This window comes from Ambystoma mexicanum, chromosome 5p (assembly GCF_040938575.1).
Source record: "Ambystoma mexicanum isolate Mex_15411 chromosome 5p, UKY_AmexF1_1, whole genome shotgun sequence".
NCBI classification, from domain to species: domain Eukaryota; kingdom Metazoa; phylum Chordata; class Amphibia; order Caudata; family Ambystomatidae; genus Ambystoma; species Ambystoma mexicanum.
In genome coordinates this window covers 1,119,426,897-1,119,447,080 of record NC_090930.1, presented here as the reverse complement: position 1 = coordinate 1,119,447,080, position 20,184 = coordinate 1,119,426,897, and the positions used below count along the sequence as shown (strand labels likewise).

The following is a 20,184-nucleotide window of genomic DNA, read 5'->3' as shown; positions in this document are numbered from 1 at the left end:
TGAGAAGAATAAGAAATTGCAATTCTGTCACGTGTGATTTTGCTGCACAGCTTTCCTTCCCAAAGTCGATTTTTCTCATCTGTATTCATGTTGTTTAGTACCTTGCCCTGTAGCTTGTAAGCTTTCTTGCCTCTTTAGCCCAGCTACACGAATTCCTGTCGTATCCATTCTACCACGCATGTAAACTGATATCGAACTATCCAGTGAATTCCGAGTGCCATTTTGCTCATTTCTCAAGGGTTTCTCATTTCGTTTTGGCCTCCCATTCTGGGGTGGTAGGTCGCAATGCAAATATGATTTTTGCCTCTCATTTCTGACTCCTTGCCACTCCTATCCACCCAAACAAAACTGGCTCAGCATGTGTTTGGGTAGTGTTGCAGGGGTAGTGGATAACCTCAGTGCAATCTAAAAGTATGACAAAAGAGTGGTCTTGCTTCCACCTCCACTTCTGTAACTGTTGTTAGCAAGTGAAAGTAATTGTATTATAACATTCTGCTATATAGTATCACCATGCTGGTGATTGCTGCCCTAAATTTGATTTGTTTGATTTTGCATTTGAATTAAAAATATATATATATTTCATTATTACACACCGGCCTGGTTCATGGTCCATTGCGACACAGGGTGTTTGTCAAGTGGGATGTGAGACGGGTTGGCTGCCTTCTCAAAATAGAATCCAAAATTCATAAATTTAAACGTGTTTTTATTGTGCGCCAAATCCCTTACCAGTGGAAAGAGTCCTGGTCTGGAGTGTGCTGTGTCTTTAAATCTGTTACCGGATTGACTGCCCTTCTTGTGAATTGGTACAGCATAAGAGGTTGCCCAAGAGATCGGATACCTCCCTGTCCTAATTGCATTGTTAGAGGACGCACAAGATGGCCGCCCAATTGCGTCTGTCTTAAGCAATGCATTAGTAAGCCTGAGAAGGCCAGAGGCCCCAGAACTACTGGCTTTAACAATGCAGTCCTCAACCATTTCAGCGTCTATTACAAATAAAAACCCATAGAGGCAGAGGGAATTGTGTTAGATAAACACAATTTCAATGCTAGATCACCATCCTTCCTATAATAAATTCCAGTAAAATGATCTACGCATACGGCCTCCAAGATAGTGTTTAATTGTACTATAGCCTGCGGATTCCCCAACCCATTAAGGTCCAAAAAGCAACTGCATCCTTGTTCCTAAGTAGTATCAACTCCCATTCCTTTTGCAGTCTATGCACACAATGATTTCTAACCCAATTCCTGTAATGCTGCCTCCGTTTCCTTATCTTGGAGGCGTGCAAGCAGGGCAAAGGATTTTCTACTTTTAGGACCCAAAGGTCATTTTTCAGACTTTTTGTTTCCCCCAAAGGAGAGGATCAAAAACATGCGAATTCTTCTTCGAGTTAGGTTTGTTTGTCGCTACATAGGAACCAGAGAAACATACCATCAATAAGTTTGTACATGTAAGGGTGAAATGCATTCACTGTAAATGTGTTAAATTTCTGTTCCATGCAGGCATTCGGCCAGATTTTTACCAATTCCTCATTCAGCGCACCCATGTTTTTGGAATTAAGTGCAAGTCTGTTGGCCCTAGGGTTCAAGTTCAACTCCCTAGGGCCTCTCACCTTGTGTAAAGTGCAGCCAATGGAAAAAGTGGCCGCAATCATTTCATGATCACTAGCCACTGAAGGGGGACAATACAGAAGTAGCTACACAAAGAAAACAGAACATCCGCGTACATGTAATCCAGAACTGCACACTTGTTACCACATCGCCAAGTATCCTGGAAATGTTCATCACCAACTATTTTACCATTGAACTTATGGAGGACAAGAGATCTAAAACAGGCTGACCTGATTCCCCCATTTTTTTCTTTACTTGAGAATTAACCCCGAGACGCAAGTATGACATAACATCCCTACAATCCTGTATTCCGAGGCAGTTGGAATTTAGGTCCCCAGCGCAGAGAATGAAACCACTGGTTTTCTTCTCCCTCCATTCATCTATAAAGAGGATTAGTATATTCAAAGATTCGCCCAGGGGAGCCACCCCCTCATGCCAATATATATATTAATAATTATCAATGGTACTTGGATTAGATTCCAGTATATTTCAAGCTCAGTAGCCAAAGCCTCAATTCATAAATCATATTCAGCACTCCAGCAAATGTCTACACTAGACTTGGAGACAATTAAAAGGCACCAAAAGGACTGCCCCTCGTGTTTTCTGGCCTGCTGAAAATCAATTTTGTACCCATCTAATCGAGGCTTCTTCGACAGCCACGTTTCCTGTTGCATTTACAATTTCTGGGTTAGTTAACAAGGCTGAGGGACCCCTACTATTGCAGGAATCAATTCTTAACGGGCCAACCCAGCTAAAGATTATGTGTACATACTTATTGACATTAGATGTAGAATTAAGGGCCCCCGACAACCAGGACCAGTCTTTGCTGTCTGTTTGAACATTATTACTTGTGGTCACCCAGGTGACGTCCCTCTTGCCCAGCAAACTGGTGTTAATTGATATGAGGAAATCAGAAGATTTTGAAACAGACCTAAATCCAGGCACGGATGGTTTTGCTGGAGAGGCATCTTTTTTTAAATGGTTGGAGATCAAAGCTAAATTGCTGCAACAAAGGGGCCTAATTTAACAGTACATCGAACACAATCTTCAAGACTTATGTCCAGCGAGACCTTGTCTGTGCAGGAACACTCCACAAACTCAATGCACTCCATAACCTTAGAAACAATGGTTCTACGTGATTTTATCAACAGACTTTTCATTGCGGGGTTTTTTGCCACGTATTTTATTTTTTTAAAACATAAAACATTTTCTTTTCTTTTTTCGTGGGGTTACACCCAAACCCCCATCCCTTTAATTATGTTAATATTCCCCTACACCCACACCAAATTTATTTAATTTTTAACCCCCCAAAAAAAACGTAAAAAAAAATTGCAGCAAAAAAACCTGCGATGAAAAGTCTGTCAATTAAATGACGGTATACCGAAACAATGGCTCTCCGATTTAGAATTTCAGTGAAAAGGGCCAACACCTGACCTATTCGAGGTCAGGTGTCTGCCCTCCGAAAAAATGCACTCTAACATGAGTCTGTTTTCTTTGCATAGTGTAAGGAAGGCATGGTATCACAAGTATGACACCGACACAACGGATACAATTTGTAAAATCTTTATTGAAAATGTTGGAGTTGGAGAAACTCCTATTTTGCCCTATAACTAAGATGCAAGTAGTCTCGACCATCAAACGATAAACAAAAACAGTACTAGTGGAGTCTGTCAAATCAAAATGGCCTATGCTAACAAAAGCCTAATGCCTGCCCTATCTTTTGTACCAAAAGGTGTAAAAAGGAGAAATGTATGCAAAGGAAAAATCACTGTTCAAAAGAATAAAGGTAGTTGAACAAGCTCTTCTCCTCAGGTTAAACCTCCCGGAGTAAGGCAGTCCTTGTAGGTAGGATGACACACGCTGGCTCGGTTTCTAACACTCTAAGCAGTTCCAGCTGTGGATTGAGGCCTGCCTGGCCTTCCATGCGTCTTTCTTGACTTTTAAAATTGTATTCCAATGTAACAATCACAAAGGTCCCCCTCTGTCGGGCTTAGACCTCTCACCTCACAGTTCAACACAAACTTGCAAGGGTGCTCCCTTCCCCAAGCTTGTTGTTCTTCAGGTCTCCCTCAATCGTGCTTGGACCCCTTTCGGATGTCAAAGACTTTTGAATGTGTGTGGTTCTCTTTATTTACAGACCACCAAAGAACCACTTTGACTCAAAGTTCACGTTTACCCTCGCATAATTCACTTTAGCTGTTTTGTTCACTTTTTAGCTTCAAACAATGTACCTTTCACTGAGATTTTCAACTAGGCTTCTTTCTTGTTTTGCTTTTTTTTCCAATTCACGAGTCAAGGTTCTGCCTCACCTCACCAACTCTGCCTTTCACCCGGGAGGGTCGGAGGCGTCCTTGAAACACAATGCAATCTTCACTTGCGGGATCTGGCCTTCTCCAAGTGTCTTTCGCGGCCTGTCTGAGGCAAGGGAACCCTTGGGGTTTCGGCCCGCTGCTGTCTTCCCTTGGTATATTGCTCTGCTCCAGTAGGTGTGCCTTTGTCCCGGACGTTCTGCTCATACTCGTGTTCTGCCTTGCTCAGAGTGTGTCTTTAGGTGTTGCCTTTTATTTGTGTGAGGAGAGCTAACTGGTATCGGGTGTATGCACTTAGTGTAAAGTGCCTGACTTTGCCTGACGCGATTAATGGGACAAGTCCAGTACGATGTGAAAGAGGTAGTCTGGTTACTCTGTCACCCTCTTCCTTGGCCCATTGTTTGTGTAAAAGGTGGGGGGACTTCAGAATACCCTAAAAAGTAGGATGGGGTAGATGAACAAAAATGGGGGGGGATACCACACCGCACCATCGGCTGTCTCACCCCCACTCGCAGAAGACCCCCCTCACCCAGGTGATCCTCCCGCACTGGACCACCCCCAGGGTCTCGTCCAAAGGCGATGGCTATGCCCTGGCCACCTGAGCGAGATCCCTGGGGACTAGCATATGAGACACCCACTGGTTTCTCACTGGTGACATTGCCCCCGACAGCACTCTTTTCTTGATAAGGAGGAGTGGGTCGCTTCACTGGGACCACACTAGACCCTGTTGCATTATTCAAGCCCTTAAAGTTAGAGAAACTGTGGCCAGTTGTGACCTTGCCCTTACTGATATCAAAAACACTATTCACAACTTCAACAGATGCAGATGACGCAGAGGTAAAGGCATCTTCCTGCATCCCTCTTAGGACACTGTACACTGTGGATTTCGCACCAAGGCAAATAGCTGCCTGGTTCTTTTGCAATGTGTCACAATCCTTGAACAACAAGCTTGGAGCAACCATGCTGGGCCCTGCTAAAGTCCTACAAATAGAAATCATTTCCCAGAAAATAGTTTGTATAAGTGAGGCTCCTCCACCTGCTGCACTCCCAATAGAGTCGGTCGGGCATCTATTATTACACTTTGATTTTCAAGATTTGGTGCTCAGACTTTCTGCACTTGGCACCTGCAGCCCCGCAGGAACTTCCTTGCTGGGACTGTGCATTTTATTAGACCCCATAACTGAAGGGAGTTTACATTTTTTAGATGCTCTCGGTTGTTCTTGAGGGCTTTTATGTTCTTGGTCTTTTTTGGCTGTGATTTCCCTGCCTTTTTGGCCTTGGCCTGCGTTCAACAAAATGACAATAGGGTCACTAAGCGAAGGAGGACAAGGACCCATGTTTTAGCAAGTTGCGGTCACCAAAGGCGAAATATATGCTGGTGAATGGGCAGCTTCCCTTACCATCGGTGAGTGCGTTGAGCCCTGCCATGCACTTACAGGCGCAACAGGAGTAAGTTCAACTCTGATAGGTACCAACCTCACGTTCGCCAAGGGGCCTCGCAAGGGGTCAGTGGCCTCCTTCCTTGACTGGCACCACCAAGGCTCCTGAAACGATGAACAAATGCTCGAGGCGATGCAATTTATTTTGAATAGCCTCAAGCAGGGCGGTGTTCACTATGCGTTGATATTCTCTTAGACTCACGAAAGGGGACAAAACACAATTTAATGCTTGTATTGCCGTCTGGTTTATATTGTTCCCTTTAGTATGATACAGTAATGAAGTAAACCCAGGACCCTGGTTCGGACCTGAGGCATGAACAAGTGAGCAGTCACTGTCACTGTCTTGAGATGTATCTCTAAACAGAGACAGCGTTTCCAAGTAAGAGTCATCATGTGGACCGGCCAAGGGCCCCACTTCCAAAGCCTCGAATAAGGATGTATCCAAAACGTGAAGTGCCCCCTGCTCACTAAAAGTGTCCGTAAAGTCCGGGCCAACTCTAGTGGCATCTCCACTCAATTGTATGCTTTCCCGAGCTGGCGAGTAGAGTATTGCCAAACACGCTGTAGATGTTGTGGTTGCGAGGAAGAACTGTGTTTTTTGCTGCCCGTTTCCCCACGTCACTTGGATCCGGGAGAGCGGGGATATGGGCAGAGGGATGATTCGACAAGCTCGGCAGCAGAGGCCGGTAACAGAAAAGTTCAGACTTTCTCCAAAAGGGCGTTGTCATGAACAGACAGGCCATTCATGATCTTGCCCCGTACAGCATATATGCAAGAAATTTGAATCAGTAAGTTTGCCCGTAAAGAAAAATGTGTGGAATCTTATCACCAGAAAGAAATGTCCTCCTTCAGGCTGCCTGGCAGCCTACAGCCATTAACAGCACTCTTCTTGCACTCTGCTGTGCTCCATGCTTTGAATAGGGTTTTAAAGTTAGCAGTGTCTCGCCCAATGCGCTTCGAGTAGAAACACCAAATGAAGCACAGTGTCCCCCAATGCCGTGGATTTTAAGGGTTTTGTTATAATAGTTTTGTAGGGGCCGCTTGCCACAGCCTTTGCCCATGACCGCTGTACATGTTCCCTCAATATGTTTCTTTTGGACCCACTTGGTGGCCACGACTATACATGTCTTACAGGCCCACTAGCCAAGGGTTTTGGCCGTGCCCACTGTAGATTTTAAAACACTACTGGGCACTAGTCATGACAAGAGGTGACAGCCTTTGGCCATGTCCACTGTGCATGTTCCCCCAATATATTACTTTTGGACCCAGTATACATGACTATATATGTACCCATGGACCCATGGCCACGACTATACATGACTTTCTGACCCACTAGCCAGGGACTGTATATTTTAAAACACTACTTTTCTTTCTTACTATCCATGGCTTCCATATTGCACCGTTCTGTTCCTTAAAGTAACCCAGTGTCCATACCCTTGGTCACACGCATTACCCCCACCTAACGGTAGCTGTAAAATTCCCCTTTTTTTGTGTTCACATTTTTTTAACAGTTTTTATTCTCATAACCCCGGTTATATTGGCAATGTACTACAAATAACCCTGGTTATCTGTAAACGCCTGCAATTTACCACAGTTATTTTCGTGTGACGCGCTTTCATTCCCAGTCCTGTTTCTACTATGACCATGGTTATGGAAAAACGTTCGAGCTCTGAACTTGGTCCCCCCTCCCGCACCCCTCCAACTCCCCAATTTCTCATGGTGTCCTCTTTCCCCCTCCCCACCTCTAACCTGATGCCATTTCATCCTTTTTCTTCCACTTTTATTTTTCAGCTATACCCATTATACCCATTCTCACCTGGTTATTTCGCACATCGAACAAAAAGAAATGGCAGCTTTTTCATTTCGGAAAAGCTCTGCTGCAAAGCCCCATGGGAAAAACATAGCTATAGTTTTGGGATAAGGGGGCACTCCCTTCTCCGTCAAATATTTTAACTACTGAACGGAATAACCCCAGACCACACCAGGAAATTGAGTCAACGCTTTGTGCCCACGTTGTTTCGTACCTGGTCCATTTCCGTTCCGCTGTGTTTTTGCTGTGCCCTGTGCAGAAAGGTTGACTTTTTCTCTATTGGAAAATGAGTGGGAGAAGGCCAAAAACGGTGTTTTTTTGCTTTCTTAGTAAACAAAAATGTACGTATCTTTCCCAGCATTTCCAGTCTGGGGAGGAGTGGCGCGATACAGTTTTCTTTTGTGCAAAATATCAGCCATATCCGTCATGCATGTCCAAAGTCATTAGCAATTATATTATTGGGTTTCATATAGAGCTTGATAAACAACCTTACTATAGTGCGGCGACCACTCTACTATAATAAATGGAATTATAAGTGCATTGCATTTTTATTAGTTTCTTCTGCCAAACCATTTGTTAACATCACTCCGGGTAACATTCATAAAAGAGTGTTACTATTTTTTAAATTGATCAACAAATGATAAATCGATATGAACGTGGGTGATGGTGTACAGAATCTCCAGGTCACTGTTCAAAAACAGCTGATATAAGCAAATAAGAAACGGGGCTTAAAGAAGACAGCCGAGTTCGGTTAACGATAGCTGCCATATTTCTCTGTGGAACGAAATACGTCTTTTAGCATCTGCTTGAAAGTTCACATTAATAGCTCCGTTTGTTGTACAGAGCACGGCACGCGCGCACCTGTTATACAGTAGTATAGAAGGGTGAAAAACGTTAATCCCCCAAAATCTCATGCACGCGACAGCCTTGTTCATTCATCTGCCAACATGGATTTTGTACCCCATGTAGATGCGGGCCCACATAACGTGATAGCTATTAAAGACTCTGCGGCCATGCAGTCTGATTCATACCTACTCATACGATTAGCAAGCCATGTTTTTTCACAGGCTTCTTTTAATCTATCTACTATATCTTTCTTGAACCCCTCTGCTGGAAGGTTATTCGCCACAATTCACTCCTGTGCTACGAAAGCAAAGCATGTTTTCTAAAATAATTCCTGAACCCTCTGGGTTAACCTCGTATTGAAACTCCACATGTAGGGGGACTTCTATGGTGAAAAAGCTTACTGTGCCTTCTACTGTGAGTTATTACCCTTTTCGGATCTGAATAACTCCCAGAATCTTATCGCATTTGCATTTATACTATACTTCATCCAGATCAATCTGCATTCGTCCTTCGCAGAGAAACATCACTTAATCTTAAATTTGGACCTACCCAGACAGTGAATTCTCTGTCAAACTTGACACCGAAATTGCGTTTGCTTTAATTGCGAGTTTCTTTTTTTGGTGATGGGGAGAGTAAGAAGGTTTGCGAAAGGTGTACAGGCGATGACCAATACACTGTAATCTTACCCAGGGGCAGGGAAATAATTGCCTCTTGAAGGCTGTACTAAGCAAGCTGCCCATTCCTGAACATTCTATTCGCCTTGGTAATAACCTGCCCGTGGCATGGATTTCAGGGGAGTGAGACTCGAGAATTATGGGAGGCATCATATCTTTTTATGCTAATGACTTTGCTCCTTTATGTCAATAATCAAGTTATTTACGTTGGGCAAAGACGAGAGAACGTAAGTGTGTGGCCTTTACCCTCCCAGATGCATTATGGGGATAACTGAGACCTATGTTTGTGTTTATTTTCCTCTAAATCCCACAAATATAGTACCATTAAAATATTATGTTTTTCCCTATAGCAATTCCAGTCCAAATTAGCCAAAACATGGTACAGCTGCTGAGAACAACAATGTTTTCACTCTTTTCCTAAAGCTCGAGAGGTTTGCAAAATTTCTGATGGACAATGAAAAAGTTCCATAGCTACAAAGCTAGCACAGAGAGAACACAGCTATCGTAAGAATTGACCGAGCAAGATGGAATGCTTTGATTGAGTTTACAAAATAAAGAAAATTAGCTTCCTTTTTGATGAACGCTCTATGAAAAGATGGGAGCAACTATAAGCCTAACACTAACGCAGTGGAGGATCAGGAGCTAAGGATAAGCAGCGATAGCTACACAGATGTGATCCAATCGTAACCTAACGTTCAACAAAGAAGCAGGCTTGGCAGTTTATTATTTATTTATTCTGTAAAAGACCATGCTATTTTCAGGCAAATACATAAAATAAAGACTACTACTCTAGAAATTGCTCCAAATTATTTTGAATAAAAGAGGGCAGGTCCAGTAATTGGCTTTTTAACGTAAATCTTTAGAGACATTTTTCCCATTGTTGGCCTTTAAACTGGGCATACTAAATTATAGAGGTAAGCGAATAAACCCTGTTCTTAATAGCTAACAGAAGTATTTTATTCCAGGATGCATGTAAACACAAAAAACGAATACTTGCGCTATTGCATTGACCTGGGAAACTAGAGGAAGGGGTATCAACCAAGAGGACTAGATTTCTCATTGTCATTTCAAACCTAACAGATGCCGATTTATGTAGTCGAAAGGTCACTTATCCAGAGTCTGTTCCTGTCGTCAAGTATCACAGCTTCAAACCTAGCATTTAGCCACAACCAACTAGCCTGAACAATCTCCTTAATGGCCAGCAGATCTTAGTGACTGATGCGATCCCTCCACTTAATTGGCACAGGATTGACCATATAATTATTATAGGTGTTCTTTTATAACACGCTTTATACCAGGGACCAGTTTCTAAGCCCGACCCGGGATTCGAACCTGTGTTGCTATGCGTTATCTTGCATCTAATTCAAAAAAAGGTAGCAGGCGCTCCTCTCCAGAAAGAACATGGCATGATAACGTGCTCTGAGATGAGAGTTTACAGCACACACTTTTTGCTCACTGTACCTTTCACAGATGGGAAATATCCATTTGCATATCAGTCTTTGTCCCGCCCACATGGGCAGTCCAGCACCGAAATGCTATGGCAATTCCTCTCTGAACAAGAGTACCAACTGCAACCCCATACACGTGTTTCAGCCTTGTTGGGCCTCGTCAGTGAGGTGAAGCAGTGCCTCTCTGAGCACAGTGAGCAGGGAGTCCACGTCTGGTTGCCCCCAGGGAACTCAGGGTGACCAACCCCAAGTTCCTTGCAAATATTTCAAAAAAAGGTATTGGACTGCTCATGTGGGCGGGACAAAGACTAATATGCAAATGGATATTTCCCATCTGTGAAAGGTACAGTGAGCAAAAAGCAGATGGCTGCGAACTCTCAATGTGGTTAACAACCGCTGAACAGGTTATCATGCCTTGTTCTTCCGAGAGAGGGGCGCCTGCTACCTTTGTTGAATTATCTTGCATCTAAGACAAACACGTTGCCCCTGAGCCATCCTCCCAGCCCTGTGGTAAAGGGATCTACTTAAATGTACTCACACAAATTATCCTGTTGTACTTCGTGTAGAAATTCTGAGGTAAATTTCCTCCACATTGTGATGGGTTGCCAAAACAGTAGCAATGCCTCTCTGAATAAAGTCCCCAGATTTCTTGGTTTCTTCGCAATGCTATTTATTTATTTATTTTTATTTATTTGCATTTGTATAGCGCACTCGCAGCCCGGGGGCATCGAGGCGCTGTTACAAGAAATTGTTGGAATTTTGATTCAGAGGCTGGACAGGTGACCAGAGGTCTCATGATTACGCAGATACAAATATAGTTACATACAGATGCATGTTATGCGCTTTACTGTTACAGACTGATATCATGTCCATTTCAAACAAAAAGCTTGGTTTTAATGGCTTTGCGGAATGCTTGGTGGGACTCGATCATTCTTACGTGAGGGGGCAGTGCGTTCCAGTGGGTGGCGGCTTGGGTGGGAAAACAGGAACCACCAGCGCGCACTTTGCACGTTTTAGGCGTGACAATCATGTTAAAGTAGCATTTCCTTACAGGTCTTGTGGCAGTATGCTTGGTGATATTTTGGGTCAGGTAGGGGGGAGCAAGTTCATGGAGACATTTGTGGGTGAGGGCGAGTGTTTTGAAGACAATTCTCTCTTTGACCGGGAGCCAGTGGGCCTGTCTTCTAACTTCGGAGATGTGGTCTTTTCACGAGGTACCTTTGGCCACCCTTAGTGCGTGATTTTGGACTAGCTGGAGTTTGGCCAGGTTTTTGTTGGAGGTCCCAGCGAGTAGGGCATTGCAGTAGTCCAGCCTTGATCCAATAATTGTCCTGGCAATGGTGAGGCAGTTCTGGCGTGACAGGAAGGGTCTGGCAGCGTTGAGAACTTTAGAGTAGTAGGCCGAGGAGGAGGCAATGGCATTGACCTATCTATCCATGGACAGATCGGAGTCCAGGTAGACTCCGAGTGTCTTCACATTGTTGCGACCTTGATGGGAATATTGTCAATAGTGAAAGAAGCGTACTGTTCACCGAGGGTACCCATGGTAGAGGGTGACCTTATGAGTAGGAGTTCAGTTTTTTCACTGTTGAGGCAAAGCCAGTGATCTGCCATCCAGGATTGGATAGTGGAGTAAATGGTTGTGAGTGTATTAGTATCCGCTAGGTAGTCCCCAGTGAGTGGGATGAGTACCTGTGTATCATCCGCATAGTTAGTATACGAGATGCGCAGGGAGTCAAGGATGCTGAAGAGAGGCCTTGTGAAGAGGTTGTAGAGCGTGGGTCAGTTACACGAGCCCTGTGTGAAAGCAATGCACATGCGGGTGCGCTTAGACACGCACACACGCTATTTCAAATAAACTCACTCATTTGTTAGCAGAACCTTGTGGCAACATCCTCCTGCGGTACGATTCTCTAACGTCCTGGGATTGTCATTCCGCCTTAAGCCCTCCAGCACTGTTGTGCCTTGGTTTCAACCTCCCCCGCCCCCTCCCACCGCCCGACCTGCTTAATCACAATTGGCCACGTAGCAATGTGACCGCAACACTCTGGCGTCTCTGGAGTGCTATCTCTTTTGTTCTGAGGTCAGAAGCTCATTTTTCAGAAGACCCTTGTGGAGATTCTCCTGCTTTAAGATTTTCTTGCCCCCTGGGATTCTCATTCTGGCATAAGCCCTTCCGTACCCCAGTGCATCCCACACTGCTGGGCCTCTGTTCCCTCCTCCTTGCTCTCCCACCCTGCTTGATCGCCATTTGCCACCTTAGCAGGCCACGTGACCGGAACACTCCCCTTCTTAGGCCCTCAAAGGGCAGCCTTGCCCGGGCAGCCGGGGAATGGCCAGAGGCAAAGGACAGCTCCCATCGCCTGTTTGTCTGGGGCACCCCAGCTATGCCCTAACACTGCCTGGAGCAACCTTCAGGTAAAGGACGTCGACATATGTTGCTTTATGTAAGGTTAATTACATAGGCGAAGTTACATGTCTGAAGTTCGGTGCGTTTTAAAGTTTATCCACTGTTTTCGACTTAGTTGCATAATTAGAGTCTAGACACTATTCCTGCTTTGCTTCAAAGCTAGTATTTGCTCTTGCAGTTAGTCGAATTGGGAAAGTAGCCAATGTGTTGCATATTGAAACTCATAAAGGTAGCCAATGTGTTACGCTTAGAGGAATACATGAGGGTAGCCAATGTTCTACAGTTAGAAGAATAGGAGGGTAGCCAATGCGTTGCACTTCGAATAAATTATGAGGGTATCCAATGTACTGCTTGAAGTATGGGGGCCCACAGGGTGCGTGCCTTTCCCTTTCATTATACAACATCTTCACTGTACCACTTTTTCAATTGCCTGAGGATAGGTGAGTGCGATTTACAAACTATGCGGATGGTATGCAATGCGTAATCCCCTTATACGGGGTGTACGAGGAGGATGGAAATAATATCAATAAAGTGTGTGCGATGACTCAGGCATGGATGTTAAAAAATTGCCTTGCATTGAATGATGAGAAGACAGAGTTGATAGTGGTAGGCACAGAAAATAGAATAAATAAGTTGGGTGCAGAGTATCAACAGGGATGTAGGATCACCACGCAGCAGAAGGTGAAGACACTGGGTGTCTATTTGGATCAAAACTTGAATATGCGAGCACAGGTGATTAGCTTGGTTTCTTCATCAGCATATCATATCAAATTATTGGCTCAGATTCAGCTGTGAAGAAAGTTATGTTATGTTACAGTGGCCAGTGCCATTATTAGCACAACAATTGACTACTGTAGCAGCCTTCTGGTAGGAATGAGTAAAGGTGATTGTGCAAGGCTTCGGGTGATCGAGAATAGTGCAGTGAGAACAGTAGAAGGATTGAGAAAAAACATATCTCCACCAGAAAAAAGCTGCACTGGCTGCCTATTGAAGCTAGAATATTGCACCGCTTGTTGACTAGAACGCATAAGTGCTTGATGGGGAAGAGCCCGGAGTATTTGGCAGAAACTGTGATGAGAAAGCCGGTGATAAGATCATTGAGATCCAATGATACTAATTTACTGGTGGTGCCAAGGTCTAAACTGACCATGGTCAGAAAAGGTGCATTTTTGTGCAGCGGCACCTGAGGCATGGAATGCATTCCTGCCATATCTGAGGGGTTTAAATCACAGGAAATGTTCAAACAGTAGTTAAAAACATATATGTTTAGGGATTCCCGGTGCTTGGACGGGGTAGTTTGAGGGCTGGTGTGGTTAGTCTGCATTTGTATGTTCTGTTTAAGATTTTCTGTGAGCAAGGCGCCTGTATGCCTCTCGGCCTCTTAGTGCGCAAGAACCAAAAAATTAGCTTAACAACTGCACCTTAAAGAATTATGACGGTAGTGAACGTGTTGCACTTAGAAGAATTTATGAGGCTACCCTATATATCTTGCAGTTAGATGAACTATGAAGATGGCCAACATGTTGCTTTTGGAAATTTCATATGTGTAGCCATTGTACTGCATATAGAAAATCCTGAGGGTAGCCAATGTACAGAACTTGGCAGAATCTTTGAGGGTAGCCAAAGTACTGTCCATAGCTGAATATGTACTTAACTTAGCTGAAAGAGATGCAACTGTCCACCAACTAACAACCTTGCAATATCCTGCCTACTCACTCTAAAACACAGAAGAAAACATGCTATACCTCTGTCACAGCAAAACATAAAACCACCACAAAATGCAGACACCACTCAACACCTAACAAGAAACTAGGCCAGCCACACACATCCCCATACACCAAACCCCACATATCGATTACCAAATAAAAACAAACCAGCACGCAGTGACTGTTATTTCTGAACTGAAGGTACCAACAGCACATCAACACTGACTTGCGCTTTTCCCTCTCAATCCCACTAATTTAGCTCCCCCAGCCCTCCCTTTTCAGACACGCCAGGGGGCCAAGAGACAACGAAAAATGGCAGCGGTGTGCGGTATAAGTCACAATACCATAACATAACTCAGACATACATTCACCGTCCTATGAACACACAAACCCCCTTTTTATTTTTTTAAATGCTTACCTGCGCCTGCAAAGTTGATCCATCTTCTCTCATATATGGACCCCCTCCAATTGTCGCCCTGTCCTAGGAGAGGAGTCGGGAGTAAGGACACTCCCTTCACCAATCCCTCTGCCTACTCTTGAATCAGACTTCAGACAGAAAGGGAGATGAAAGTATGAAAAGTCCTTTAGTATCTTCTGTATGCCAGCTTTTCAGTTGCCTCAGATGGAGACTGAAATCTGTGATGTGATGGAAGATTCCCCCCCCCCCCCCCGAATGAGCTGTGCCTAAGTGAAGGCAAGGGAGTTTTCTTCGCCAACCCTTTCCCATGCACCGTGCTGTTCAAGGCATTAGGGAAACCACCAGTGTTTGCTTTTGCAATGAATCTAAATATTGTTCTATTATTTGCAAATGCAAACATTACATTTGCATTATTGCTTGAGATAAAGGCACTCACTCCATAATACAAATACTATTAAAATAATGGTATGGTGCCCCCAATATTTTTGAATCCCCTTGCTACCGATAGTCTTCTCATGCTTATTACTGTCCACTCAGTTTCTTCAAGGATTAACTGTTAAAACACTTTCAGATACAAATGTTGTTTCTCACATGTTGCCAGCAGGGGTTGTGTCCTTATTTTACAGGGTTGTGCGATGTTTCAATCTTACTTGACATTCTTGCAAAAACATTAAGTGTGATTTCTTTCCTATTTTTTCTAGGGTCCTCCAGCATCCACATTACCTCCATTTCCAGCCATACCAAGTGGTCAGTGCCCGCCACCTCCACCTCCCCCACCCCCCGGGCCACCTCCCATGTTTGATGTAGAGCATGCAAGAGACGACTCTCCTAAAAACCACTCAGCCTTATTTGCCCAGCTGAACCAGGGAGAAGAGATTACAAAAGGTGAGACCAGCACATTTTGAGTGCAATATTGAGAATGTGGTACTTTTTTTGGATGAAGATGCTTGCTGAGGATTGCCTCACAATGACAACTTGCAATGAATGCTTTACACATGCTTGGGTATTGTGCCAATGCCGGATTTTGCTGCAGTTTATAACCTTCAGCAAGTTTAAATTTCAGAATGTGAAAATGGAAATAATTGGATATTCCATTGAAATTTGCAGTGTGGCATAACCTTCTTTGAGCATATTATTGTTAAAACCACAATCCAAGGTTGCAGGGAATCCCCCACAGAATAACAAATACAAGCTTTTTGCTAAGGCGTGTGGTTGGTATATGTGAGGGTTGGGTGGTTTTCACCTTTTCCCTCTGCTGTACCATAAAGGATTTGGGGGTGTCTGCACATGGATACTTTGACGTAATGACTACTTCTCTACAGGAGTTTAAGGACAAATAGTGGCTAAACCGCTGTGAGGAAGGCATGATATCAGGCAGTAGGTAATCTTGCCTAAAAAAGGCCTATACTAAAAAATAAAAAGACATACGAAACTTGGCCTTCTTACAACAAATGTGTTGGGGTAATACAAAATGAAAATAGTGTCTCAAAAGGAAATGTCAGAATGGCTTCAGCACCAACTCCCTTCCCCCCAGGTTCAACCCCACAGGGTCTAGACTAGAGTCTGTAAAAAAATGTTTTAAAAAAAGGATGGGTGGATGCACAGTTCTGTCAGTTTTGCACATTTTGTATTACTGGTACAATTGAACAGTTCAATGTTGGGCTTTTAACTTCTGATAGTTCAATCACTTCTTTAGGCTTTGCCCGCCTTGCCATCAATACTCGGTTCATTTAATCTCAATTTCTTACAGCTCTGCACAGGCTTCCTCTGCTGGCTCGAGCCTGTGTTTCCTTCGTGGGGGTTCCCTTCACCACATTTTACCTCATATCTTTACACTTTCAAAGACTGTCGAAATTACAAGGAATTTACATAGACCTCTGCATGACCACTTCAGCCTCTCTTTCACCAATCCTTCAATTCAAAATCAACATCTTGTGGCACCAATGCTTCTTGCCACTTTGGATTCTGCTTTCTTTATTGTGCCCTCCTGGCCTTTTCAACAGTTCATGCGCAATACCAATACCTCTTGGTATATATAGTTATTATTCTTTTCTAGTTTCAGAGTACATATTCAACACCAATTGCCTCTTGGTATTTGTAGTTCTTATTTGTAGTGTTCTTTCTCTTTCACTTGCCTGCTGGGCCTGTTCAAGATCTTATATTTATTTTTGTTGCCCTCTTGGTTTATTTCACAGTTCACAAATGTCACTTTCTTCTTATTCAACTTTCGTTCCTTATTGCGGTTTCCTTTGATCGCCGCTTGTAATTATTTCACAGCTTCATTACATTTCAGAGACTTTCGAATGTGAGACTTAAGGACCACTCTGCTATTTTGTTTCCTTATCTTTCAACAATTGTCCTTTTGCATTCATGTTTTATCGGCACAACCATCAACTTTCAAATTACAGTGGGCCTCATCACGAGTTGGCGGTAGCCCTTAAATGCAGTGGTAATGGGGTTACTGCTGCGTTCAAGGGTCTGCCCAATCATGAGTCTGGTGTGTTTACCCGCAACTAATAGCTGGGGGTAAACATGCCAGGAAAATGCTGATTTTCGGCACAATTACTGCACGGTAATGCCGCTGGTGGTAATTGCTCCGAAAATTCCCCATTGGGTCCAATGGGGAAAAATGTTTACTGCCCAACCTGTGATTCAGTGGTAATACTGCCGGACGGGTGGGCGGTAGTGCAAATAAAGTTAGGCAGTATCCCAGTCAGGATACCACCCAACTTGTGATGAGGCCCAGTCACTTTCTTTTAACATCAACCCAGACTTTTGTTTCCCTCGATAACTCTCCAGCTATGTTAATTGGATTTCTTTAATCTTTTCCCCACAGCTCAAGGCAGTTACCAACGCCTCTTCTGCTCCTCCCCAACTCTGCCGTTCACCCGGGAGGGTCGCAGGCTGCTTACTGGCAGCTTGAAGGTTTCTATCCTCTCCTCGCGCAGCTTTGCTTTTCAAATGTTCACGGCCTTGCGAATGCATGGAAATCTTGCCTAGCTTTCTCTTGATCCCCTTAACTGTTGATCAGCCCGTTGGCCTTCCACCTTCCACATCCTGGTTCGTCTCTACCTCTGAAGAGCTGTTCCTTCTCGTACCCAGACTCGCTCAAAGTGTGCCTTTGCACGCCACCTTTTATCTTCATAGGAAGTGTTAACAAGTGGCAAGTGTACATTGTTAGAACAACGTGCCTGACTCTGCCTGGCCTCATTACAGGGGCATAACCAATGAAAGTCAGGCAAGGTAATCCTTCTAGCCTCATTCCTGATCTACCTTGGTGCAGTACCTTTGGCAAAGTAAAGTGTGGAGGAATTATGGGAGTTGTAGTTTCCCATTCAAATAAGCAGGGTTAGGGGTTAGATGGGTTGTGGAAAAAGGGCATACCATGTCTCACCATTCGGTGCTTCTCCCCACTCCCTGAGGACCACCGGCCAGGTGATCCTCCCTCGCTTGTCCACCCCCACGGTCAGGATCCTAAAGTGACAGCCTTTCCATGGCCACCTGAGTACGGGATCCCTGGGGACTAGGTTGTGAAACACCCTCTGTTTTTTCACACCGCCTACTCAGCCCCTTACTACTACTAAACCAGTAGTGATCCCAATCATAGGTCCAACCGGCGCATATACCCCTTTGTCTCTTTTGGTAACGTGTGCAGAGACAGGCTATATCTTCAGAAGGGATATAAACTGATAACCGTAGCACCCCAAACAACTTTCGTATCGTGGATGCAAAATAAAATAATGTCCAATCAAATGTCTAGAAAAATAGCAACTTTAATAAAACAATCAATGCAATGAACTAATTAAAAACACTAATGACCCCCCTGTAAGAGAAACAGAGGATGCAGACTTGGTTGAGAAAGGGCACTCTGGGTTGATGCGCAGGGTTGTTCAGGCAAGAAGACTTTACCCACAATGTCAGCGCTTGCATGATCTCTCAGATGAACAAGCACCACAAACAGTGTCCCTTAATGTTCTTTTGGCGCCAAAAAATCTTACCAGCTTGTCCCAAAAGTTCTCAAGGTTGTATTAAAACCTAATGTGTTCCTCTGATTTGTGCCCTTTGGTATTTAGAAAACACAACTCTTTTTGTTCATGTTTGGATATTCTTCTTTCGGCCATGGCTAGGCCAAGAGCTTGCTTAGCCCAACTTGGGTTCTGAATTTGGTCATACTTTATCTCAACCCCTCCTGCTTGGCCCCACTTTGGTTACGGTTTCTCTTAAGGCTTCTCTTGCCCCCTTTTGGGGTCATCTGAATGTGTGTTCTGTGTGGGCTGTGGGCTGGCTTGGCCCTACTTTGGTTGCAGTTTCCCTGGCTGTTTCTATTACCCCCTCCTGTGGTCTTCAGTCCCATATGGGCTGTGTACCTGCTTCACCGCCCTCCACCTGCTATCCATGCAACGCTGCGTACCTTTACTCCATCGTCGGGGCTCAGTTATGGAGGTGGTCTCCCTGCCATGCACAGACTCACGTTCTTATCCTGGCTCTGGAATGCACGGTCCGTTGCTTGCCTCTGTTCTTCCCCCTATGTCGTAGAGCAGGACGCTGGTAAGTCTTCTGTTACAGGAAATGCCTTCCTCTCCCGACGGTCCGGGTGGAATCTCCACTGTCGGTGAAGAGGCAGAGCTCCGCGGGCTGCTTCGTGTCCCTGCCAACTCCAGTGGCTGTCCTGTTCGGCTCCTCTTAAGGGGGTTGGACTTCCTCCTTTGTGCCGCAGTGCAAGCCGGCATGTTTCACACCTCAGCTAGTCATTTCTCTTGACCTGCTGGTGTATCCCATTGGTTCTGGGTTTCATAATAAGGTTACAATAGATGGATGTCAGAGACCAAGCAATCCACCTTAAAGGGGCCCTGCACACGTCTACCCTGTTCATTTCCCATATACCTGAATGCAGGGGACTTTTGCAGTGAGGGGATGTGAATGGGAATACCTAATTCGGCGGTCCTCCCCACAGGGGTGGGGGACACCCCAATGGGATCTCGCCGGTCCCTTGCATGGCATTGCTTAACGGGGTCACCTACCTAGTCCAAAGTGGGTAGCTCCCCTTGGGGAGAAAGGACAACTTCCCTGGATTTGTCACATGTAGTACACTTGTTTCCTCAATATGGAGTGCAATATTTATACTTTGCATCTGTATGTGCTCATATTTTTTCTTTTTTTGTTTGTTGTCCCATTTAGGGACACCTGGGCTAGGGTGGGGTAAACCAGCGGGAAATAGAAAGCGAGGGACGGCCCTAGCGCCAAACTTCCCTAAAATCCTGATGGGTCCTGTAGACCATTCTAAGATTCTGCAGCCGGTCTGCTTATAGTCTCCAATAAAGATGCTTGGACTTGAAATCAGAGGCAGAGTGGTTATTTGTGGCGGGCTGCCCCGTCGCACTTATTACTAGGTCCCTGAAGAGACCGTTATTCAAATATTATGGCAGCTTCGGAGGAGGTTCCAACCAATCGATTCTCAGCAAAATAACTGGTGAATGTTCAGTGGGATCCTTGAGGCCAATTGACACTTTGGACAAA

At 44.5% G+C, this 20,184-nt stretch overlaps 1 protein-coding gene across 2 annotated transcripts in view; it reads left to right on the top strand.

The window, feature by feature from the left end:
- CAP2 (cyclase associated actin cytoskeleton regulatory protein 2) overlaps positions 1-20,184 on the top strand; it is a 1,372,251-nt gene that overhangs the window by 895,113 nt on the left and 456,954 nt on the right. For both annotated transcript variants that reach the window (XM_069613602.1, XM_069613603.1), the window contains one exon: positions 15,369-15,552. In XM_069613602.1, coding sequence (XP_069469703.1) covers positions 15,369-15,552 — 184 coding nt within the window. The remainder of the gene's footprint in view (positions 1-15,368; positions 15,553-20,184) is intronic.